Source organism: Aulonocara stuartgranti (genome assembly GCF_965226115.1).
Source record: "Aulonocara stuartgranti genome assembly, chromosome: 19".
Classification (NCBI taxonomy): domain Eukaryota; kingdom Metazoa; phylum Chordata; class Actinopteri; order Cichliformes; family Cichlidae; genus Aulonocara; species Aulonocara stuartgranti.
Window position 1 is genome coordinate 7,247,436 of NC_138955.1, and position 16,726 is coordinate 7,264,161.

The 16,726-nt window shown below is 45.8% G+C and overlaps 2 protein-coding genes across 3 annotated transcripts; both read left to right on the forward strand.

Moving 5' to 3' along the window:
- The first annotated feature begins 891 nt into the window (after positions 1-891).
- On the forward strand, positions 892-14,180 carry LOC309696021 (uncharacterized protein). 2 transcript variants are annotated; one of them, XM_082517061.1, is made up of 5 exons: positions 892-1,178; positions 1,257-3,478; positions 12,204-12,401; positions 12,616-12,703; positions 14,151-14,180. In XM_082517061.1, the coding sequence occupies exons 2-3, from the start codon at positions 1,531-1,533 to the stop codon at positions 12,227-12,229; spliced, it is 1,974 nt and encodes a 657-aa protein (XP_082373187.1). In that variant the 5' UTR covers positions 892-1,178; positions 1,257-1,530; the 3' UTR covers positions 12,230-12,401; positions 12,616-12,703; positions 14,151-14,180. The 2 variants fall into 2 exon arrangements, with proteins under 2 accessions (XP_082373187.1, XP_082373188.1); XM_082517062.1 differs by lacking the exon at positions 892-1,178 and having other exon boundaries at positions 1,185-3,478.
- Positions 14,179-15,168, forward strand: LOC309696245 (B2 bradykinin receptor-like; the record flags this gene model as incomplete). Its single annotated transcript, XM_082517396.1, has 1 exon — positions 14,179-15,168. The coding sequence occupies one exon, from the start codon at positions 14,179-14,181 to the stop codon at positions 15,166-15,168; it is 990 nt and encodes a 329-aa protein (XP_082373522.1).
- Positions 15,169-16,726: the final 1,558 nt, after the last annotated feature.

The window sequence follows — 16,726 nt, forward strand, 5'->3', positions numbered from 1 at the left end:
ACTGTTAATTGTATAGCTTCATAAATACCAATAATTTTGGACTTAATCAAATTTACATAGTTGATCATAGTCAATGTACTTACAATATTTAAAAGTATTTTCTCTTTCATGTTGAAACTATAGGAAAGCTAATGAAATGCCGACAACCAGGTTTCGCTTTGTTGGCTTTTTTTTAAGCAAAAAAATATATATATCATCACCTGAAATAAAGGTAGATTTAAGTTACTGCATTTGGATTTGTTTCTCTACAAATATGACAGTTTGTAAAGAAATGAAAGTTTAAATATGTAGAAATTTCAAACAAGAAGCAAGGGATGGTGCAGAGTTATCTTATGTATAAGGCCCGAGTTCTGCACCACTATAAATAAAGACAGAGTCAGACAGAGTGTGAGAGAGTTCAACACACACCCCCATCTCTGATCCCACAGTGTCTTTGAAAACGTAAATACCTTGTAAATTGTCAGCAGCAGCATGTTTAAAGACAACTTTGGAACTCTTGTGGACACGTCAATGATTTCCGAGAAAATACTACAAAAATAAATAGTGCAAACTGCTACACTGTTGAGGCTCAAAAGTGCCAAAATTAAATGAATATTATTAAATGAATAAATAGATCATTATGTCATGTGCCATTAATTATTTAAAATAGTAAATGATGCATCATTAATTACACGTCTTTAAATGTGTGATTGATTAATTAATTTCGTTTATGTAAAAACACATTTAATTTGTTTCATTTGAGGTGGTTAGCAGGATCTGTTGTTTGTGCATTCAGTCACTGCTTACTAAGCAGAAAAACTGCAAAAAGCTGTTAATGAATGCAGATGAAAGTGATAATGACCAAACCATTGTCACATGAGGGACGCCAAATGAGCAGCATAAAGTGGTCGTGTCATGGCCTGGGTCTAGGGACCCAGGGCTCAGGCATTTTCAGTGTATGTTTATGTTTTCCGTGTGTTGTATTGGTTTGCTCTCCATCTCTCCATGTGTCTCTGTGTGAGCTTCCGGAGGTGTGGGTTCGCTGAGGAGACTGCGAACCCGGAAGTGGTCTACTCGAGAGACGGCCGCACCTGCCGCTCGTCGTCCTCTGCCAGCTGCAGCAGATTACGCTCGTCTAGGAACGGCATTTAGGACTGCAGCTGAGCTGAGGCCGACGCTGGATCCTTGAGTCAGAACTCGTCAGTACTGCCGTGAGCTTTTACGTAACCTCCGCGGAAACAGATCCCCTGCTAACCCTCTGCCTTTTGTGTTACCAGGAATCGGGAGCGGAGTACGCCTCTAAAGTCACGGTGTGGGAATTGGAGTTTTTTGGAGTCGCCACCTTTCACTTCTCACGGACATCTGCACTGTGTGGGATTCAGGGAGAATCACCACGGGACCACAGTGCTGGGATTTTGTATATAGTTGTGTGTTTTTCACCTCCTGTAAATAAATCCACTGTCCTTCACTTAGAGTCTCGCGTTTGGGCCCTGCTTTCACTGTCACTCCACGGTCTGCCATCGCAGCCCGTGACAGAAGGATCCAGCCACTATGGACCCAGCGGACTCACCGCGGAAGCGCAGCTCCCGTTTTGACGGGACCCGACTAGTGCTTGGAGGGCCTCCGTGCTGCCGTTCCTCGCTGGCAGCCTACCCTTCGGCCCACTCGTCTGCTTCCTCTCCGCGGACGCCTCGGTCTCGCAGAGAACGCCCTAGCCGGTCCCGGGAGGATTACTATGAGCCTGACAGCAATCAGCTTACGCCCGCTCAGGCATTCTATAAGATGCTAGGGATTATTCTCGTGCCACCCGACACACCCAGCGCTCCCACATCACTGCAGGAGCAGCCACATCAAAATCCGCCCTCGTCACATTCCGCCAGCTTCATGAACACTACAGCTCGTGTTTCTCCGGTTTGGGAAAATAGAAGTTTTCGTTTTAAGAGCGATTATTCTCCCATAGGTTCAGAAGACTGTGCGCCTGACGTTCTTTCAAATCCAGGAATCAAGACTGTTTCGTCTGGAACTCTTTATTCTGGGGCTATGTTTGTTCAGTCAGCTGATCAGCAGCCATCTTCAGTTCGGTTAGCCGATCAGCGGCCACCTTCAGCTCGGTTTACAGCGCCACGTCTGGACCCAGCGGTCTCTGAGGAGAGGCTCAGGGGGGAGGTTATGGACAAGGTTTACCGCATGTGTGAGTTGTGGTGGGAGAAGCCCACGGAGGGGTTGCGTCGCGCCGTGGAGAGGCGGCTGCAGGGGATGCTGTTTGAATTCCCCTGGTTGGTGGACTCCCTTAATTCAGTTGTCCTGGACTTCCTGCTTTCCACCCTCCACCTCCACTCTCCTCCTCAGGCTGCTCACCGGCCCGGACAGCTGGTGGATTCACAGCCTGAGACGCCGGCCCCGACGTCTACATGGAAACGACGTTCGCGCCGCCGGCGTTCCTCACCGCAGCCGCCCTCCCAGACATCTCAAGAACCGGCTGTGGTGAGTAATAAGGACACTTTTTCATTTCTCACCCCATCTGCTTTTTTGTTTTCAGTGGATGGTGACGCCGCTGACGCTGCTGCAAGCCGGCCTACAGTACGACTAGCGTTGCCTCATTCAGCAGTCTCCATGCCGCTGGCGGCTTCACCATCTGTGGATGTAGCGCCGTCGTCATCTCATCCGCATGTAGTCACCCCTCTGCCATCTTCTTCACCGGCTCTGCCTTCACCTTCCCCGCCTGCGTACACCGCATCACCATCTTCGCCTCCGGATCATCCATCTGTGACTGGAGCGCACCCGGAGGTGCCCGCACGGCCAGCTGAGGAGCTCAGCATGCCCGAGCAGGAGCTCAGCGAGCGGGAGGAGCCCGCGTCGCCAGCTGTGGAGCTCAGCGAGCCGGAGGAGCTCAGCGAGCCGGAGGAGCTCAGCGAGCCCGAGCAGCTCAGCGAGCCGGAGCAGGAGCAGCTCAGCATGCCCGAGCAGGAGCAGCTCAGCATGCCCGAGCAGGAGCAGCTCAGCGAGCCGGAGGAGCTCAGCGAACCACCAGCAGAGGAGCTCGGCGAGCGGAAGGAACAACCGGCGCTGCCAGCCGAGGAGGGGCTCTCGCTGCCAGCCGAGGAGGGGCTCTCGCTGCCAGCCGAGGAGGGACCCGCTCAGCCGGAGGTCAGCGAACCGGAGGGACCTCCACGTCTAGCGCGGCCTCCACGCCATCCACGTCCAGTGCATCCACGTCAGCGACCGGCGCGTCATAGACCATGTGCCACGCTTCGCTGTTGCTCACTGGAGCAGCGACGTTGCCATCGGACCCGTGGCAGGCCACCAGAACCGTTCCGCCGCCACCGGACCCGTGGCAGGCCACCAGAACCGTTCCGCCGCCACCGGACCCGTGGCAGGCCGCCGGAGGAGCAGCGCCGCCGCCACCGGACCCGTGGCAGGCCACCGGAACCGTTCCGCCGCGGCTGCCGGACCCGTGGCCGCTCGCCGGAGCTGCTGCGTTTCCATCAAGGGGTTAGAGGTAGGCCACTGTTTTGGTAGCTCTCGTGACTTTAATAGCAACGCCATAAACGACACTGGGACAGCTGTCTTATCGTGGCGACTCCCTTTATTGCCAAACTGCAACATACAATACACACGGCACAACCACCAGAGGGTGCTGCATGAACCCTTGAGTTAGTCCTTACCATAACATCCCCCTTTCTGAGTACATTATAACCATAATGTTTCCTGTGCTAATCCACATTTATGTCAACACTACATTCACTGCAACTTAACTTGTAGCTGAATATTTCAATGCTGTTACGTTAACTTTTATTCTGTAACGGACATTTATTGTTTCCACTTCATAACAATTATTTTATTTAACTGTGTGAACTTATCCAACTATGAAGGTGGGGTAGACTTCCCAATCCTTCCGCTGAGTGAGGGGATTATTCTGCCCCTGGCTGGTCACTCAGGTGCTCGAGAGTACCTACTACCTACTTCAAAGTCTTTAAGGTACCTCGGTGGGTTTCTGTCTCTGGTGGGATATCTTTTCTCAGTAATCCGGTCATTCGGTGGTGTAAGACACTGCTGTGCCTGGTTCGAAACCGGGCTGCTGCTGTCTTCTGGTATGACAGGGATCTGCTGTTCTGTCAGTTCCGTCTTGGTCTCTTTTAGTGTGATGAGATGGCTCCTGTTTCGACGTAGAAGTCCTCTCGGGGTCTCAACAAGGTAAGAACGCGGCGTCTCTGCTCTGCCTGATATAGTTCCATTTGTTTTCATGTCTGTTATCCAGACTTGATCTCCTGGGTGTAGTCCTGTGAGGTCTTGTGCTCTGTGTCTGTTGTTGAACCATTTCCACTGTTTTTCTCTCTCCTTCCCTTCTCTCTCTCTCAGTTTAGTGATGTTTGTCCAGCCTGGGTTGAGGCAGGATGGAAGTATGGGAACTGTGGTACGAAGTTTCCTCCCCATCAGAAGCTCTGCAGGGCTATGTCCATTGGCAAGTGGTGTGGCGCGATATGCCATGAGAGCAAGATATGGGTCTCCTTCTTTCTGTAGAAGGCTCTTTACTGTTCTCACTGCTCTTTCAGCCTCACCATTGCTCTGAGGGAATCTCGGGCTGGAAGTGGTGTGGGCAAAGCCCCACCCTGAAGCAAACTTTTGGAAATGTTCTGAGGAGAATTGTGGACCGTTATCCGACCTTAACTCTGTTGGAATGCCGTGGCGTGCGAATATGGACTTTAAGTGGTCAATCACTGCTGCTGATGTGGTAGAGGACAGCTTAGCTATTTCTATGTATCGTGAGAAATAGTCCACTGCAACCAAATACTGGCTGTTACTCCACTCAAAAAGATCAGCACCAACTAACTCCGACGGCCGTGTAGGAAACTCAGTTGGCATGAGTGTTTCTCTGGGTTGCTGTCTCACCTTTGCACACGTCTCACATTCTGCTACCAGCTGTTGTAGTTGAGAGCTCAGTCCTGGCCACCATACCGACTGCTTGGCTCGTTCCCTGGACTTTACAATGCCCTGGTGACCTGTGTGCAGTCGTGTCAAAACATCTTATATAATATTTTTGGGATAACTATACGCATACCTTTTAGGAGAAGTTCATCTTCAACAGTCAGGTCCCCTGCATGCTGGTGGTATGGGAAACATGGACCTGGTATTTTGAGTTTGTCCGGCCAGCCATTCTTGCAGTAGAGTTTGATTTGTTTTAGTGTTTCGTCTTTGTCTTGCTGCTCTCTTATTTGTTGTAGTCTCTCCTCTGTTGCAGGAAGACCTGAAATCACCTGATGTGCATACAGGTTCATTTTGTCTCTTAATGTCTCGTCACAAACAGTTTTTTCTGGTGCTCTGGACAGCACGTCTGCAGTTGCGATGTGTTTGCCTGGGACATGTGAGATGGTGAAAGAGTACCGCATTAATCTCATTCTCAGTCTTTGTACTCGTGGTGGCAGTTCGTCTAAGTTCTTGGAGCCCAAAAGTGGTACTAAAGGCTTGTGATCTGTCTCAACATGGAACTCAATGCCTATAAGAAAATCAGAGAATCGCTCACATGCCCAGGTTATGGCTAACGCTTCCTTCTCTATTTGAGCGTACCTCTGTTCCGTGGGGGTTAATGCTCTTGAAGCGAAGGCCACTGGTTTGGTTGCGTCATCCTCTTGTTTCTGAAGTAGCACCGCTCCTAGTCCATAGGAGGATGCATCAGCTGATACTGTTGTTTGTGCTTTGGGGTTGTAGAGTGCCAAGTTCGGTGGTTCACTCAGTTCTGCCTTAATGTTGTCAAATGCTGTTTGTTGAGCCTCACTCCAACACCACATGTTTTTGGTACTGAGTAGTTCTCTCAACGGCTGTGTTTTCTCTGCTAAGTGGGGAAGGTACTTGCCTAGATGATTAACCATTCCTAGGAATCGTCTCACTCCACCCACATCCGTGGGCGCTTCCATGTTGCTGACTGCTTTCACTTTCTCCGGGTCTGCTTTGACTCCTGCAGCATCGATGATCTGTCCGAGGAACTTGATTGAGGTCTTTGCAAACTCACACTTCTCACTTTTCAATGTCACCCCAGCTTTTGTGAGCCGTTCCAGGACTGCGATCAGTCTCTTGTCGTGCTGGATTTGTGTGTCAGCATAAACCAGAATGTCATCCATCTGGCAGACGACTCCTTCCAGCCCCTCTAAAAGCTGAGACATTCGTTTTTGGAAGTGTTCGGGGGCCGAAGATATGCCAAAACAAAGTCTATTAAAACAGAACCTTCCGAATGGCGTGATGAAGGTTGTGAGAAGAGCTGACTGTTTGGACAAAGGTATTTGCCAAAACCCTGAGTTAGCGTCGAGTTTTGAGAACAACTTTGCGCCCTCTAGCTGTCCTAGGGTGTGCTCAACTGATGGCAACATGTGTCTTTCTCTTTTCACAGAATTATTTAGTTTGGTCAAGTCCACGCACACACGCACTTCATCTCTGTTTGGTTTAGGTACTGGAACCATTCCTGCACACCAGTCGGTAGGCTGCTCTACTCTGGAGATTACACCTAACTCTTCCATCCGAGCAAGCTCTCTTTTGACTTTGGGTAACAGGGGAAGCGGGACTCTTCTTGGAGTTGACAGGGCAAACGGTTTGGCGTCTGCTTTAAGCTCAATTTTGTATTCCCCCGCCATCCGGCCTAACCCACTGAATAGTGTTGGAAACTGCTGCTTCACTGTTTCTACTGAAGTGAGTGACACAGTTTCTATTCTAGCCACTAACCCGAGTGCTACGCTCGCTATGCGGCTTAGTAATCCTTGTGTCAGGTCTGCTACTACATACACAGGCTGTACTGTAGCTTTGCTTGGAGTGCTCAAGTTAGCAGTAAATTTCCCTCTAACTGTTAATGGAGACATTCCCACCCCATATAGTTTCAGATCTGTGGGTTGCAGCTGCGGTTTTTGTGCTAGAGTGTTGTACTCTTTTTCAGGCAAGACGGTTACGTCCGCTCCTGTATCAATTTTTAGCCAGCAGTCTGCATTGTTAACTTTTACTTTAGTCAACCACGCATCCTCTGTTCTATCTGAGGCTACCGTTCCCAGAAATGCTATTTCTCTTTCTTCTCTGTTACCACCCGCTGCACGTATTTCTCCCACTGCCCCAGACCTACATACTCTTGCGTAGTGACCTTTCTTTTTGCACTGATTGCAGAGTACCTCTCTGGCTGGGCACTGGTGTTTGCTGTGAAAGGGTGTCTTTCCACATCGGTTGCATTGGCTTTTCACATTCCTCTCCGTGGTTTGTGGTACAGTCTTTCGTGGTTTGAAGTGTTTCGTTTTTGCTTTAACGATGTCCACGTTGCAAAGATTCTCCTGCTTGAAGTTGTTTTTAAGAAGATCCTGTTGTTTCTTAACAAGTTCACTTTGGCGAATCCGTATCACTGCTTTTTCTAATGTGAGCTCCGCATCCATTTGTAGTTGCTCCGAGAGTCTCTTGTCTCTTATTCCGACAACGAGTCTGTCTCTTATCATTTCACTGTGCAGCGCCCCGTAGCCACAATGCTCAGCCAAGGCATATAGGGATGTAATAAACCCGTCTGCAGTCTCTCCTGCTTCTTGCTGCCTTTGGTTGAACTTTGCACGTTCAAAGATAACATTTCTTCTGACTACAAAGTGTGCCTCGAATTTGTCTTTGAGAGTGTGGTACTCACTCGCCTCCTCTTCGGTCAGGTTCAACGAGGTGATCACGTCTTCAGCTTCATCGCCCATTGTATATATCAGAGTGTTAACCTGGTCTGCCATCGCAGCCCGTGACAGGTCGTTAAACTGAGTCAGGAGCAAAGTGATATATAAAGTAGTAGACATCAAAAACACCAGGAAAATTAGAAGTAAGACATAATTATCTGTAGGGACAAGGTCAGTCATCAGATCAGGCAAAATTACAGGCCAAAAGTTGACAAGCACATTGACTGAGGACAATAAGATTGTCCTTGGACTTATTTCTGGTGTGCCGACAGCTATTAGAGCTGAGCAGACAAAAGAAAATATAGCAGTCTCTATGGTAACCAAGGCACAGCACTTAAAGACAAGAGGAAATAGAGATTAATGTGACAGTTTAGCTGTAATGCTAAAGTGTGTGTGTGGGGGGGCAAAAGCAATGTTTTCAAAGGGTATATGAGCTATGCACTTAGACATTATACATCCCCAGAGGTTTTAAGGGCCAAAATTATATTAATGGCACATTGCTGCTGTGTGTAAAGGAAAACAAAGTTCAAGTGCTAGTACTGTGGAGGACAGCGCATCTCAGATTACTGTGGCTGTGAGGCATGTACTGCAGCAGTGGTGGAAAAAAAGAATCAGTGAAAAGAGCCTCCATGCAGTCACACTTAACGAGATCAACATTTAACTATACAGCTTATATGTCAGCATCACATTGAAAACTGTTTAAAGCTACTGGAAACTTCTCCACTGGCAGCTGTATTGGATATTGGATAAATGCTACTTAAAATTGGGAGTTAAGTTTCCGCTTACATATTGGTTCAAAGTCGAGGGGCATAACGAGAAGAAAAGGCAATCTTGCTGTAGTGCTGGGAGTGTCGTAAAATTTACTTTATGAGTTTTGGATGGGTTTCAAAAGTAACAGGAAAGTCCAATCATTCTTCTGTTAAGTCCATAGCAACTGAGATGGTTTAAAGAACCTGAACTGGTTCTGGTTGCACAGTGTCATTCCTCAGCTCCAAATAACTGTTAATAAACAAATGAAAAAAATTTGAATACACATGGTGTAGCTATAATATAACATTTATGGGGGGGTAAAGTTATTATCGGAAAGTTTATCAGCACTTCAAGGTTCAAGGTTACTTTATTTTCATTTAGATGTTTCCTTATGTACATGACAATGTAGCAGCACAGTAGGGCAGAATAGTGCTGGTGGAATTAATGAGGTAGAAGCTGCAATTGAACCTTGTTGTTTTGGTCTTGATAATCCACCTCCCGCCAAAACCCACATGGTAAGACAATTTATCGGTTTCTTCAATGGAAATGATTGTGGTACGAGTATATACACACACACACACACACACACACACACACACACACACACACACACACACACACACACACATATATATATATATCTATATATATATATATATATATATATATATATATATATATATATATATATTAAAAAAAAAAAAAAAACACCCAGCACGCCCCTGCGGGCGCTTTATCCTTCAAGCTCGGGTCCTCTACCAGAGGCCTGGGAGCTTGAGGGTCCTGCGCAGTATCTTAGCTGTTCCCAGGACTGCGCTCTTCTGGACAGAGATTTCCGATGTTGTTCCCGGGATCTGCTGGAGCCACTCGCCTAGCTTGGGAGTCACCGCACCTAGTGCTCCGATTACCACGGGGACCACCGTTACCTTCACCCTCCACATCCTCTCGAGCTCTTCTCTGAGCCCTTGGTATTTCTCCAGCTTCTCGTGTTCCTTCTTCCTGATATTGCTGTCATTCGGAACCGCTACATCGATCACTACGGCCGCCTTCTTCTGTTTGTCTACCACCACTATGTCCGGTTGGTTAGCCACCACCATTTTGTCCGTCTGTATCTGGAAGTCCCACAGGATCTTAGCTCGGTCATTCTCCACCACCCTTGGGGGCATCTCCCATTTTGACCTCGGGACTTCCAGGTTGTACTCAGCACAGATGTTCCTGTACACTATGCCGGCCACTTGGTTATGGCGTTCCATGTATGCCTTGCCTGCTAGCATCTTGCACCCTGCTGTTATGTGCTGGATTGTCTCTGGGGCATCTTTACACAGCCTGCACCTGGGGTCTTGCCTGGTGTGATAGACCCCAGCCTCTATGGATCTTGTGCTCAGAGCTTGTTCTTGTGCTGCCATGATTAGTGCCTCTGTGCTGTCTTTCAGTCCAGCTTTGTCCAGCCACTGGTAGGATTTCTGGATATCAGCCACCTCCTCTATCTGCCGGTGGTACATACCGTGCAGGGGCCTGTCCTTCCATGATGGTTCCTCGTCTCCATCCTCTTTCTTGGGTTTCTGCTGCCTGAGGTATTCACTGAGCACTCGGTCAGTTGGGGCCATCTTCCCAATGTATTCTTGGATGTTCCTTGTCTCATCCTGGACTGTGGTGCTGACACTCACCAGTCCCCGGCCCCCTTCCTTCCGCTTAGCGTACAGCCTCAGGGTGCTGGACTTGGGGTGAAACCCTCCATGCATGGTAAGGAGCTTTCTTGTCTTTATGTCAGTGGCTTCTATCTCCTCCTTTGGCCAGCTTATTACCCCAGCAGGGTACCTGATCACGGGCAGGGCGTACGTGTTGATGGCCCGGATCTTGTTCTTACCATTCAGCTGACTCCTCAGGACTTGCCTGACCCTCTGCAGGTACTTGGTGGTTGCAGCTTTTCTAGCGGCCTCTTCATGGTTCCCATTCGCCTGTGGGATCCCCAAGTACTTGTAACTGTCCTCTATGTCTGCAATGTTGCCTTCTGGTAGTTCAATCCCCTCAGTTCTGACTACCTTCCCTCTCTTTGTTACCATCCGACTACACTTCTCCAGTCCGAACGACATTCCAATGTCATTGCTGTATAGCCTGGTAGTGTGGATCAGTGAATCGATGTCTCGTTCACTCTTGGCATACAGCTTGATGTCATCCATGTACAGGAGGTGGCTGACAACTGCTCCGTTCTGTAGTCGGTATCCGTAGCCAGTCTTGTTAATGATCTCACTGAGGGGGTTCAGGCCTATGCAGAACAGCAGTGGGGACAGAGCATCTCCTTGGTAGATCCCGCACTTGATGGTGACTTGTGCTATGGGCTTGGAGTTGGCCTCTAGTGTTGTACGCCACATCCCCATTGAGTTCCTGATGAAGGCTCTTAGGGTCCCATTGATCTTGTACAATTCTAGGCATTCCAGTATCCAGCTGTGGGGCATTGAGTCATAGGCCTTCTTGTAATCAATCCAGGCAGTGCACAGGTTGGTCAGTCTGGTCTTGCAGTCTCGGCTGATTGTTCTGTCTACCAGTAGCTGGTGTTTTGCGCCTCTGGTATTCTTGCCAATTCCTTTCTGTGTCCCGCTCATGTATTGACCCATGTGCCTGTTCATCTTAGCCGATATGATGCCTGACAGGAGCTTCCATGTAGTACTGAGGCAGGTTATTGGTCGGTAGTTGGAGGGGACCGGTCCCTTCTTGGGGTCCTTGGGGATCAGGACCGTCCGGCCTTCGGTTAGCCATTCCGGGTGTCTCTCGTTAACTAGCAGCTGGTTCATTTGTGCTGCCAGACGCTCGTGGAGTGCAGTCAGCTTCTTCAGCCAGTAGGTGTGAACCATGTCGGGCCCTGGTGCTGTCCAACTCTTCATACTGGAGACCCTTTCTTGGATATCTGCCACTGTGATGGTTACTGGACCCTGTTCAGGGAGGTCGCTGTGGTCAGCCCTCAGATCCTCTAGCCACTGAGCATTGCCGTTATGGGTTGCATCCTTCTCCCATATGCTCTTCCAGTATTGCTCCGTCTCCAGCCTTGGTGGTGCTGTTCTCTTATTGTTCCCTTGCCACTGAGAGTACACCTTTGCTGGTTCTGTGGAGAACAGCTGGTTTATTCTCCTGCCTTCTATCTCTCTGGTGTACCTCCTCAAGCGGCTGGCCAAGGCTGTGAGTCTTTGCTTGGCAGTTTCCAAGGCCTCAGGTATGGACAGCTTGCTGTATTTCTTAGGCACCTTATTTGTCGCACCTTTCTGCAACTCCGTTAGTTGGCTAACCTCCCTCCGTGCTACTTTGATCTTGCCCTCTAGCCTCCTTCTCCATGGAGGGTACTGCCCCTTGTCGCTGTTCAACTTGTAGCCAAGCATCTCACTGATCACTGTTGCCGTATTGTAGATCAGCTTGTTAGTGTCGGTAATCGTGGTTGTAGGTATTGCCCGTAGTGCTGCATTAACATCATCTAGCAGACCTTCTGAGGGAACTTCACGTAATCTTGGTAACCGGCTACGGGGGATCCAGGTTTCAAGCTTGGCCATGATCCTATTTTTCAGGTCAGTTCCTCTCGCACTCAACGATCCTTCTCCTATCGCACTTGGGGCTATGTACCCAATCTCGGGTGGGGGTGATGATATCTCCCCCCTGACCTGGCGTCCTGACTCCTCCTTGCCGTAGCATTTGTGTTATGTTATATATATATATATATATATATATATATATATATATATATATATATATATATAAAAATTTCCGTTGAATTAATGATATGAAATGTTTATTTATTTCATTCCGGCACGTTAGGCCCTCCGTACCACAACGGTACTTAAACAGAGAAAAGGGAGGGATTGACCGAAGTGTGTTGCAGCAGCGCGAGCCATCGGTTTACTTTCCCCTCGAAGTCAGCGACAGCCACAGTCAGTAGCACAAGGTGTTGAATGTGTATAGTTGATTTTTGGGACGCTTTCTTTTTTACCTAGAGGACAGACTCTTGCGTACAAGGTATGAACAAACTTGTTTTTTACTTTTCTGTCTGTGTTTTTTTTTTTTTTTTTTTTTTTCTTTACCTTTTTTCTTCTGCAGTTTAAGGTTAATTAAATCATAACTACTACTTAACAGTGTGCATAATGATTTATAATGTAAAGTGTTTTCTGCTTTATATCATTACTTGTGACAAATAACAACAAAGTTTTGAGTTAATATTCTGGCTGTGCAGGTTATGAACTCTGTCAGGTGTAACTGCAGATTCTTAACTGGATTTGTCTCAACACGTTTAGCGTTTTGAGAACCTTTAACCAAAACGAGTAAGTACGATTAAACATTTAGACTAATACAAACACACACACATGATAACGAGTTTTTGTTTTTTGCCACTTTTTTTGTTTTTAAGCGTTCATGCATTTCAGTTAAAATTGTTTTAAAGCTGCTGAGAAAACATACAGAAACTGTGGATGCCCCGCAGTTATACAGTGGAGGCAACATGCAGGCAAAATGTTGTTGGATTGGTGCTGATAACCGTTAATCATTCTTTTGTGCAATTGCTTTTCATATTATGCAGCGTTAAGTGACAGATATGGAAAAGTTCTGCATTCAATGTGGTTTCTGTTTTGCTGAACCGCAGTAAGTTTAAAATGTGAATACCTTTGGGTTGTTATCGTTTATGTGCAAAAACAAATACAAAATACTACATAGGCGTGGGGGACAGGGGGGTGTTAGAATTAAGTACTTTTAATACAAAAAAGTTTTAAAAGCAACAAAAACAAAGTTCAGCAACCCTTTAGAGGATTGAGTGTTTGAGTTATTGTTGGTGTTGATGTTACTCAAGACATCAATTATCTGTCATTAACACCAGATTTTCATAGAAAATCAATTTTCTATGAAAGATTGAGGTTTTTTTATTTTTTGAGGGGTTTTTTTTTGTTTGTTTGTTTGTTTGTTTGTTTACTATTTTAAATGTCTAGGCAAGGGGGAAAATCAGTTGATTTTTATTTATTTAGCACCAGTTTGCACAAACTGTTCCCTTAAGGTCTTTATAGTGAAAGATGAAGACTATGATAGAGAAAAACCTGACACGCATACAAGTCCCTGGGGGGAAACACTTCTTTGAGACAGGAAGAGGCCTTTGGCAAACCCCGATTCAGGAAGGGCTAGCCATCTTTACTGTGAATAGTTGGGAGATGAGTGGAAAAAGAAGAGAAACAAGTGGTTCATGGGTAAGCAAAGGAAAACACAAACTATGGTAGAAAGTAGATTAAAGTTTATGAGAAATAGAAGGAAAATACGTTGTGCGTCATAGTAAGTTGTCTAATTGGATGAGCCTAGAGCAACTTCAGTGTTAGGCTTGGCAGTGCAGTGGTGCAGTGGTAAGCTCTGCTGCTTCAAAGTACAAAGCTATTGGGTTCAAATCCAGTCGGGGACCTTTTGCATAGTGTTTCTATCCTCTCACTGGGTACTCTGGGTTCCTCCCACACTCCCTGAATTGAATAAGTGATGGCATTGTTTTTGAATTTTATTAAGGATTTAGAGATGGTGAGAAAAGTTCATTTAAAAAAAAAAAAGATTTTCTTTCAGGAGTCACCAAAACAGGTTCTGTGCCTGAACTTGCCACAGTGTTTATTTATTAGGAACGAACTGGAAATACAGCAACAGCTTTTGCATTATGAGTTTTAATGACAATGAAGTATATCACTGTGTTCCATATAACATAGCATTTCATAATGTTTTACCTGTGTTGCTGTCCTCTCTCTGCAGCATCCGTTCCAACTCTTACTCTGTCAAGATGTCTGGAGACCAAAGTAACACAGGAGAAGACCATTGTATTCCTGAAGACAACAGCTTGGTCTTCACTCTGGTTCCACCCTACATCCTGGTCATCAGCGTGCTTGGAATCATCTTTAATGTGTTTGTGCTGATGGTTTTCTGCCTCCACAAGAAGGCCTGCACTGTGGCTGAGATATACCTCAGCAACCTGGCTGGAGCTGACCTTGCTCTGGTGTGCTGTTTGCCCTTCTGGGCTGAATATACAAGAAAGGGATTTGACTGGCCTTTCAGTGAAAGCCTGTGCAAAGTGACATCAGCTGTTATCTACATGAATGCGTTCTGTAGCATTTACTTCCTTGTTATGGTTAGCATAGATCGTTATGTGGCACTGGTGCACCCGCTTTCCCATAAGAGGATACGCCGGCCATTTTATGCCAAACTGGGATGTCTGTTTGTGTGGGGTCTTGGCTTGGTCTTTGCTCTCCCCATATTCATCTACAGGAAGTTAAAATTCAACTCTCAGTTAAATCTTACTCACTGTTCACTTAACCTAACTTTTCCAGAGCAATATCTGGCATCTGAGGTGACAACCATAACATTCAGCTTCATCGTCCCTGTTATCATTATTTTGTTCTGCACTGTCAAAATTATTCAAACTCTGAGAAAGAGGCTAATGGAGGTTTTAAACATTCAGAAAACGGATCAGAAGGCCACCACTCTCATCCTGGCAGTTCTCCTGGCATTCCTGATCTGCTGGGTGCCATTCCACGTGACAAAGATACTAGATATGCTCCAAAACACTGGCATTCTGAAATGCCACATCACACTGACCATCGTCCAACAGATCTCTACGTACTTTGCCTTCTTCAACAGTGTCCTTAACCCCATTCTCTACGTCTTAGTAGGGAAAACTTTCCAGAAACGAGCAAAGGAACTCTTCATATTGTGGAACAAGACTCAAACAGCATCTTTCAGCCGACTGTCCACACGCCTGACAAGTTTTAAATAGTGATCATAGCTCAACGTGATATGCGGGACTGCGATCTTTTGGATGTGTGCTGTGATGGTTTACCCAGTTAAATGGACAATTATTTACTCAGGCAAGGAGAAAAATGTTGTTTTTGTAATCTGAATGTTTGTTTGTTTTTTTGTTTAACATTGTGCATGCATTACTTTTTCTTCAGAAAGGGATATTTAGCCATAACATGTTTATTTCCTAGAGGTGATACTGAAAGGCTGTCAGTCTGACTCTGCTTGGTGTAGTGAAGTCTGAGCGTTCTTTGACCGTTTCTCCAGTTGGAACATAACTCCTGGCTTTGGCTAAGAGAAAGTAGCATGCAGAAGACAGCTGGCATGGAGGAAAGGCTAAAGATAACAAGCAAGTCGTCTGAAATGTGATTCATGCAACACTCCTGAAGTTAAAGAATGAAAATACACTGTTAGAAGAAAAGTCACCTTTTTATTGTCTTGGGCTTTGTTCCATGTTTCGTCAGACTCTGACAGAGGAGTGAATAACAGGAGACATTACCTCATACCTCAAACAAGTTTTTGTTTTACCAACCGTCCATGAACCCGTATCTGTTTAGATGTCACATTTTGAAAAGTATAATTATAAAACTATAATTGCAAATAATTACATTTAAGGCCATATTTGAGCTTTTGTTTGTGCTAAATTTCAATGAAGTTAAAATTCAATGGCAAGTAAGGGTGTGGTTGTTCTTCAAAACCAGTGATCCAGTATAGCTTTCTCTTGACATCCTGTTGACATTCGTAGCATGACAGGATATGAGGCTCAAATTTCAAATGTGTCATTCTACTGCTCATCCTCTAATTGATATCTATTAGACACAATTTCAGATTTAATGCCATAATAACCCTGCTTCATAATTGAATAGCATTCCCACCTTTATTTTATATTGCACATGTGATAAACACAAGCTGAGATAATGAAACAAATATGCAAAAGAGACGGCAACAGTTTAACAGTGTTTATACTATTAACATAATATTTGCATGGTTAGATTTTCCACTTCACTTGTGGGCATGGTTATGTAGTTGGAGTGCTCTGTGCTGTGGCATGATGCAGATTTACTGCTACCAACTTGGATTGTTTCAGTGATGAACTTAAAGTTCAAAGAGGGATTTTTTTTCTTTGCATTATATTAAAGTATTGTGCTTCTATTCCCATTGCATCAAAAAGAAACTCTGCATGGCTATATGTAAGGGTTTTAACCTCCTAAGACCTGAACTCTTTCATGGCATGCATTTTTAATTTCTCTTTGGGCTGATTGGGACCTGATGATTGTTAAAAAAAAAAAAAAAAAAAAAATTATGTGATTTTTTTTTTTTACCTGATTTTCATTTCTAAGAAAAATGAGATCCACATATGAGGACATTCGCTTTAAATTTTGATAGAACAGTAGCAATATGTACTCGCAAGTGGATATTGGGCCCTTGTAGAGAAAAAAAACGTAGTATTGTGGTCTAGACAACCCTAAAATGTGATGTCCTAAAATGTATGTGGACGCCAGGTCCTAGGAGCTTAAATTTACAGTTTAAATACAATT